An 8,938-nucleotide genomic window follows, 5' to 3' on the forward strand; every position below is an offset into this window, starting at 1 on the left:
GATGAAACTAAATAATATATAGCTTGTAAAAATTAATTTTGATTTGTGGAATAAGCCCTTATGATCCTAATCAATAATGTTAGTAAACGACTAACGTTCGGAGTGTGTGATTTGCGAAAATGTTCGTGCTCTGTATTTGCTGGTTACTAATGTTTCATCACGTACTTAGCTTCAATAGAAACAGTGTGGGTAAGAACAAGGCACTTCTTTTTATAGCTACCGTTTTACGTAAAATCATATTTTAGTGAGTATAATTTGTTTTGTGAATATGTAAATCAATCTCACTAATATGACTAACTTTATATAACGTAGGGAAGCAATTATAGTGCCAGATATTCATGGACAAAAGAGCTATATGGACGGCGTACCTACATGCAGCATAAGAACAATTTAATATAATAAGAATTTTCAGGACTTAGCAAAATGATGTTTTATCTACCACAATTTTAGAAGACCTGTCATTTAGGGTCAGTTGCATCATTTAACTTAGTTCATCAGTTAGCTTTAATCTGCCGCCGTCAATTAGATAAAATAGCGTAGGTACTTTACGTCTTTCTGCGAAGGTTAAAGTTAATGTCAAAGTTGACTGGTACATGTAACCCACCCTAATGTTTTTACAAATTCCAGAACTGGTGAATGGAATGGAGTTTGATGGCTTGTCACGATCCCGACTATTGAAGATCCTGGCGGCTTTTGAGAAACACTTCAGGAGGGGAAGACCTATGGGGCGACCCGTCAAGAGCTCCTTCAATGCCAACTTTGCCGTCAACAAGTACACCAAGAAGTTTGTTTATCCAGAAAAAATCATGGGATAGAAACACTTCAGTAATTACCCAATTTTGAGGTAAGACCTCACCGGATCCACGTGTGATTTTTAAACATAATTGTTTTTTTAAATTTTACTAATGATAGCCAGACAATGTCTCTTCACCACTTGTCATGGTCACAATATTGGAACGACAGGTTAAATTAAATACTATGTTGAAAAACAATAGTGGTTTATTTAATACACATGGCACATAATAAAGCTTTTTATTGGGTTTTATTGATAGCGTTTTATTGGGTTTCTAGAAAAGGCTGAATATTATGTTCTCTGCTCATATATTCATTAAGCTCTTCAAGTTGAATGTAACGTCAGTAAAAATATTGTAAATAAGCATAATTGCAAATAGAGAAATGAACTCATTATTGCACCAGTTACAGAAAAACATAAATAATGACAAAGTATTCGAACATAAATGAGGGCAAAGACGGACTTATCACTAAATTATTCCAGCGTTTGGATGAAACAGAAAGAAGTGATGTAAGAGGGTGCAGTGTACTTGATAGCATTAAATCAATTAAACAAAAAAATATAATAAGCAAGTCTCAATGAGCAAATGACGATGAAACTTAGAAATAGATTACACATTAGCCACGGCTAACACTGTCTTCTCCATAACGTCAATCCCTCGTTTGAAGACCTTCACGTGTATCCTCTCATCATGAGCGTGCAGCAGCATGGGCGTGCTGGAGATGGGAGAGAAGCCGATAGCGGGGATACCCCGGCGGCGCACGTAGCGCGCGTCTGTTGCTCCCGGGCAGATGATGCAACGAAGTTCTATGCCCCTGGTAATATATATTTTATACTAATACTAGCTTCGCCCCGGGGCTTGGCTGCCGTTGGCATTTCTGGATAAAAGGTTGCCCTATGTGTTATTCCAGGTTATATTCTACACGTGTATCAAATTTCATAATAATTCGTTCAGTAAATTTTGCGTGAAAGAGTAAAAAACATACAATTCATACACACATCCTCACGAACTTTTACATTTATAATAGTAGTAGGATGCAGGCAAACAAACAGATTTATGACCCAGCTGATGAGAAATTGTTCTGTTGCGATTATATTTTTATTTATTTATACTGTATTGCAGATAATAAAAGGTAATAATTGGTAATGCCATGAGGCATTCTTTGCCAGTCAAACCTTAGAACCGAAAAGTAATGGCAACAATCTTTTAAATTTAAAAAAGTGATATCCCTGGAAATATTTTTTTTCTGCTACTAAGCATGCAGTAATGTGGTTCCACTCCCACTGTTGAAAAATGGTCACCGCAAATGATGTACGCCTGCAATACTAGGGGTTTTGCCGACCCTGAATGAATCATTTCACGCTGTTTTTGCACAAACTCTCTTCTTCTTCTCAACTTCTTTATACTTCTCTAAAGAACATACATATAATATACCTAAAAAACTATAAATAAGATTGGATGGTATTTTTTCTTGAATATTTCCTATGTATAGAGTATAGATAACTTTCAGATTTCATTACATTTAGGTTGTTATTCTCGTTCATTTTCTTAGTTATTATTTCTATAAGAAACTTACATATGTTCAACAGTTTCCTTAAGGGCTGCCCAAAAGGGTACACTTTCATCTGTCCTAGTACTTTTCACTAAGGGATTCTTGACAAAATATTCGAAAGTGACCCCCTCTCCTGCCTCCTTACACCATCTGGTTATCTAAAAGTTGGAGATTAAAAAAATATGGGCACTTTTAAAATTAAATGAAAAAAAAACGGTATTCGTAAAAGCCATGTTAGGTGACTTTAGAGGAGTTCTATAAAATCTGTCATTCAGTTGTCATGTGTTTGTTTTACGAAGAAGAACATAAAAAAAATAATTTTAAGAACTTAACTAAGGCGCCTATTCAAATATTTCGCAGTTTCTCCTGACTTTGATTTTCCATTATCACTTTCAAAATTAAAATTAAGAATTTCTTTTGTTCCAAAATTGAATTTTAATTGAGTTGATTAGTCTTACCATTTCCTCAAATTCGTCATGGTCCCTTTCTGGTGCAACTCTTATGTCAAACGATACTGACAAATTTTCTGGTATTACATTTATTTGCACTCCACCCTGGAATACAATTTCACAATTACACACTTGAAGTGTGAAGTATTGTACGAGTAGGTAGAATGTACCTAAGTAATATTAATGTTTTAAATCTAAACAAAACTATACCTCTACTTGAGTCAAGTTAACAGTCGTGACTTCCCCCAGCGGTGTACCTGCGGCCACTTTTTTCCTCTCCTCTTCACGGAACTTCATGAACTTGTCTATTATGAAATGTAACTGAAAAGGAAATACCTAATTCAATCACATGGTTGCGTTTCAAATGTCAGAAGAAATGGCGATACAAAATCTATAAAATCGTTTCTATGCCTTTACCTGTATCGTTAATTTAATCCGTTTTATTTTTATTACTTCCATAACTAATTACAATGTGTATCATCCACAAACTCACTACCAGAATAAATCATGCATAATTTTTGACATCATTATATGAAGTATATCAATCTAATTTGAATAGAGAATTTTGAATTTGAATAGGTACCTAGAATATTCGATTTGAAATTTTTAAAGAACTCTTTGTTGTAGTATCTAGGGAAAATCGTGGCAGATATTCCTATTTTTCAATTAATTGAAGTACATACCTTCTCCCCAGCAGTGCCTGGTAAAAGTTCAGCTCCATGCATGGGTGTCCCTCTGCAGGTTACTTTGATTTCTATAATAAAAATACGAAAAACGCTGTTATAAGAAATGTAAATCTACGTCCTAAAATATGTTTAACCTTACAGTTTAGCTATTTGTTTAATTTTCTGAGATTTTGCTCCCGTCGAAATATCGAAATAAAAATTATTATGAAATAATGTAGCTTCCTACTGACCCGACCTTCCGAAGACTATACCTACACACAAACTTACTTTCTCTTTATAATTTTTTTTAACCCATTTCACGGATTTAAAACAAAACTTGCACAGTCTTACATTGTTGAACATTATTAACTCCGGTGTAGACTTAATACTTTGTGAACAGAAAAAAAGTGAGTGAATGTAATAAATGTGTATGTGTATGTGTATGTGTCTAACTATGCGAGCGACATTAATAATACCCAATCATGTAACCAGTGTTCTCACGTAAGTGATTTTTGTATCTTTTTTGAGAATACATATGTCTTTAAACCTTATAATTATAGATGATAAAGTAGAAGATAAGATTCTATTTACTGAGCATACAGATAAAATTTAGCTGTTACTTAAAAAATAATCCTGTATACAAATAAACAAAAGCTACGCTAGAAAACGCTACGCTAGAACAGGAGCTACCAAAAGAATTTATTTGTATCTATCTACGTAGGTACCATATATGCCATACATACCATATACATATATCTACGTACCGAAGACAAGGTTTATGTGTTTGTGTGTCTTTCTTTTGTGAAATATCTCGCACGTTAAAACCAAATTAACTCATTTATTTTGAAACACTGATGGCGTATTGTTAATGTGGCTAACTGCTATAATTAAACAGTTAACTCGCACTGTGACGATTGCAACAGATACCTACTTGGATGATAAACATTTGCACAGACATCGGAATAAATAGAATAATAATAAAACTATAGAAGCCTATTCGCTTGTTTCATTACCTTCTGATAGAATATCATATTGTAACCTGACAGGTGAAGTAACCGCTAGATGAATCTAAAGTTATTTCCCAGTTAGCCCAGTATCTGATAGTCTATACATAATAGTATAGTGTAGACTATCAGATACTTTATCAGCATCTAGTGAAACATGCCCTATTTGAGATAAGCCGAATAAAGATAGAAACATTCGAATTACAAGACTGAACGAGAGGATGACCACGGACGAGATGGAATGGCTATATGAGAGCAACCTTTCTCCTTCTTTTCGAATGACCATTTGAAAAGAAGGAGAAAGGTTGCTCTGAATAGACAGGATTGGAAGGTGACGGGGAGACATGCCCAGCCTGCCCAGAAGTGGGACAAAGAAGACAAAGAAGGGGGAAATTATTTAAAAATAAACCTATTCAGTGAATGTTAGAATAACTCACTCACAGTCACCCACAGTTACATATTAAGTCACATAAAACTACCGGACGGATGACTGCATGGTTTTCACTAATAGATAGTGCGATTCCTAAGGAAGGTTTAGATGTCTAGCTAGTATAATTTAATATGGTTTTACCCGAGCGAAGCCGGGACCGGCCTTTGTTGCTTAATATTTCTGTGTTACTTATTTCGAATTCAGTGACATTTCGTGTTAATTATTAAGATGCCTTTGTTGACTATTCGACCAATTAAAATTATTGTAGGTAACGTCACTTCATGAAACACTTTCAGAGCACGATGATTGTGGCTTTGTAATGCATCTCGCAATTGTTATGAGCCTACTCTACATTATCACTTGTTTGAAATAATTATTTTCATTGTTCTATTTGCCAAACTTTTTACAATAATTGACGACCTCGGTGGCGCAGTGGTAAAGTTCTTGCCGCTGAACCGAGAGGTCCCGGGTTCGATCCCCGGTCGGGTCATGATGGAAAATGATCTTTTTCTGATTGGCCCGGGTCTTGGATGTTTATCTATATATGTATTTGTTATAAAATATTAGTATCGTTGAGTTAGTATCCCATAACACAAGTCTCGAACTTACTTTGGGGCTAGCTCAATCTGTGTGATTTGTCATAATATATATTTATTTATTTATAATTACCACGCCAGTAAAAAAAAATAGGGTACTACGTACGTATGGCTTTTTAATTTTATGATTTATTTAAGTGCGAAATGTGCGCCTTACAGCAATACAAGAGCAATATTTTTGATCATCTTGAATAGTTATTTGCTATTTTGAGAGTGATATGTATTATCTCACCTCGATTGGTTCTCTCTCCATTGAACGCATAAATCGCGTTGTCATCGCAGGGCATGCTCTCATCCAAACAAAAACCAACATTTAATGACTTAAAATCCTCTGTTTCGGTAAAACTCTTCATGCCGACCACACCGCCGATTTCTTCATCTGAAATAGATTTCAAATCATATACAATATTGAGCTACCTGACAACGGTCGGGTGGTTGTTGACCACCTCTCCGTTATATTAAATCCTGATTTAGGTACTTAGAGAGGGAACGCTAAAATTTCTAACAATCTAAATCATATAAAGTCATCCTATTTACCAATAGAAAAAGTAATAATATCAATAATTGTAAATCAAGAGTCTGGAGAGTATCGGAGAAAAAGTGCAGAGAAGGAGTTTTAAGGCCCGTGCACACCGAACGCGTATCCACGCACGAAATTGAATGGAAAGATGAACGTGTACATACACACGTGTATAAACTCCATACAACCGTGCCACAAAATTGTTCTACAGCTTTGGTGTGTACGGAGCTTTAGGCGGTAGGAGTTCGGTACTTCCTGGCCTGGTAACAAAAAAATCACCATTACCTGGTACAAAACTGATATGCACGGTCCTCTTAAGCCTGACTGCGGCACTCTTCAGCCTCCTCACAGCTTCTAGGTGCATCATCCCTATGCCCTTCATGTCTTGGGTCCCCCGGGCGAAGATGAAGCCATCTTCCGTGAGGGTTGCTGCGAACGGAGGATGGGTCCAATGTTCCTACAAGTGGGTCTTGTTAATCACGCTAATTTAGGCGTATTAGTTGCATTACTAGCTGTGAAATCCCCAAGTTTAAAGATCGCAAAAAATATTCATCAGATTTCCAAGAGATGGGTATTATTTTATTACCGGCCGTCTGCTTGATTTCAACCCTTTTTAGGATAACTGTTGCTGTCTGTCAGCTGTTAAGGTTAGGCTATGTGCCTGTGTTTGTTGTTTTTTTTTGAATATATAGTTATTTTATTAGACATAGATTCCTTTAGGAAGGTTAATTTATAATGATTTTACCCGAGCGAAGTCGGAACAGGCCGCTAGTTATTTACAGTGTATGTTGTCATTCGTAATATCTATTGTCATGATAACGTTGATGTGGTCTTATTTGCCTGGTAGCGACTAGATTATATCCATAGATTATTTTATATTACCTTGTTATGGTTACACAATAACCTGTAGAAAATAAACACATTTAATTTATTTTTCACATTTGTTTACGTAGGTATTTTCAATGTCATATAGATCCTAATTAGTAAGAAGATGTACCTAGGTGTGTTGTTGACTATGTTTAGTTAGGTACTTATTTGATTTTCTTTACAAAGTTGGTGCAAAGGTTAGGTCTAACACAATGCCAAAAGCGTTCTGTCCCAGTCTCCGGGTAAAATTGAGATTAATATATTTTAGCGTTTAGAATTACATTTATATAATAAGTACGTACGTATTTATTGTATCTCAACTGCGTTTTTAGATGTTATGAAGCTGGATATAAGTAGTCTCAATTTGATGATTTATTATATTTATCGCCCGTGTGTTATCATATGAGAGACAAAGACAAACTGAAGGCGAAGAAAATAGATAACTAAGTTTCATTTTTAGACGAAACCATATTATAACAACATTTCACCCCAAAGATTCAAACCTTCAAGATTCGATATTTGACGAGAAATTTCCCAATTCCTTTAAATTAAACTATAGACGGCCTAGTAGCGGTTCGTGCGTCCAAATTTTTTTGTAAACAACCATTGGTTGCGTATGGTGCATTCAACGAAGTATTAAGAAAAAACTGTGATTACGGTTTATAGACATACTTATTTTTTTTCTTTTTGTTGATGTATGACACATAGCGACACAGGCCCGCTTATTTTTTAATGATACCTACTGGCTGGTTTTAATACAGTAATAATATCGTAGCCATATCATAACTACCTAGCATTTTTTTATCGGTTCTTCTTCGTACCTAAGCACACATATTCTCTTGATGATATCAACCCAGAACTTTTTGAGTTAAACCCTAATTATTCCTCCATTACCTCGTAAATAGGCACCACATCCATATGAGAGTTGAGCAGGATGGAAGGTAGATTGGGTTCCGTGCCGGCCCACGTGATCACCACCACTGGTTTGCTTGGTACCACCTCGTATACAGCTATAGGGAGGTCGAGCTCTAACGCTTGCTTCATTAAGAAGGCCACGCAGTCGTCTAAGGCACAATATAAATTCGTTTTTTTTTACAAATATACAAAACCCAATGTTGACCAGAGTATAACAGCATAAACCTACCGAAAATAGGAAATGAACAAACAAGAAAATAGTCTAATATCAGCTCCATGCTTTCGCCGAACTCAGACACATGCCGACGCGAATGCGCGAATATTGCATAGTATGTATAAGTGCTTTCATTTACCGCAATATCAGCAATGTATACCGAATCCGCCAAAGTACGGCGAATTTACATATATATTGCATACATTTTTAAAAACAAAAAAATGTACCTATGCAAAGAATCTGTGTTTTGCGACAATTTCATTAACTTACCATAGTCGATATCAGGATGCACACTGGGTATTTTCAAATATTCCCTAAACCTTTGGATTTCAGGGTCATCCATCCACTTGGTACACATGATTTATGTAAATATAAACACTAGTGTGTATAATACATATGATATTACTGATAAGAGAGATGTGTGCGTGCTAACGCGACCGAACTCTGAGATACAATAAATATATTAAGTGCTTGGACTATCTCTGTTATTAAACACATTTGATTAGTTATCTTACATTATTCACGCTGTGGGAAAAGGTGTATTTTTGTTTATATATTAGTATATTAATTACTTATACTAAATTTAAGTATATTTCGTAAAATAAAATTATTTCATATCTTTTTTTATTGCTTATTGACGACCTCGGTGTGGTAAGGTTCTTGCCACTGAACCGAGATGTCCTGGGTTCGATCCCCGGTCGGGTCATGATGGAAAATCATCTTTTTCTAATTGGCCCGGGTCTTGGATGTTTATTTGTATATATATTTGTTATAAAATATAGTATCGTTGAGTTAATATCCCATAACACAAGTCTCGAACGTACTTTGGGGCTAGCTCAATCTGTGTGATTCGTCCTAATATATTTACATATTTATATTTATTGATTTTATTGCATGTTCTTAAAATGAGTGAAGAACTGTACCTAATCAAA

General features: G+C 35.4%; 1 protein-coding gene across 1 annotated transcript; it reads right to left on the minus strand.

Annotated features, from left to right (window-relative positions):
• Positions 1-984: 984 nt before the first annotated feature.
• On the minus strand, positions 985-8,462 carry LOC128670970 (aminoacylase-1-like). Its single transcript, XM_053747023.1, has 9 exons — positions 8,277-8,462; positions 7,772-7,941; positions 6,296-6,467; positions 5,723-5,869; positions 3,479-3,549; positions 3,006-3,116; positions 2,805-2,900; positions 2,371-2,504; positions 985-1,608 (listed from the first exon to the last, which is right to left on the minus strand). Exons 1-9 carry the CDS (start codon positions 8,362-8,364, stop codon positions 1,404-1,406), a joined length of 1,194 nt encoding a protein of 397 aa, XP_053602998.1. The 5' UTR covers positions 8,365-8,462; the 3' UTR covers positions 985-1,403.
• Positions 8,463-8,938: the final 476 nt, after the last annotated feature.

This window comes from Plodia interpunctella, chromosome 6 (genome assembly GCF_027563975.2).
Source record: "Plodia interpunctella isolate USDA-ARS_2022_Savannah chromosome 6, ilPloInte3.2, whole genome shotgun sequence".
Classification (NCBI taxonomy): domain Eukaryota; kingdom Metazoa; phylum Arthropoda; class Insecta; order Lepidoptera; family Pyralidae; genus Plodia; species Plodia interpunctella.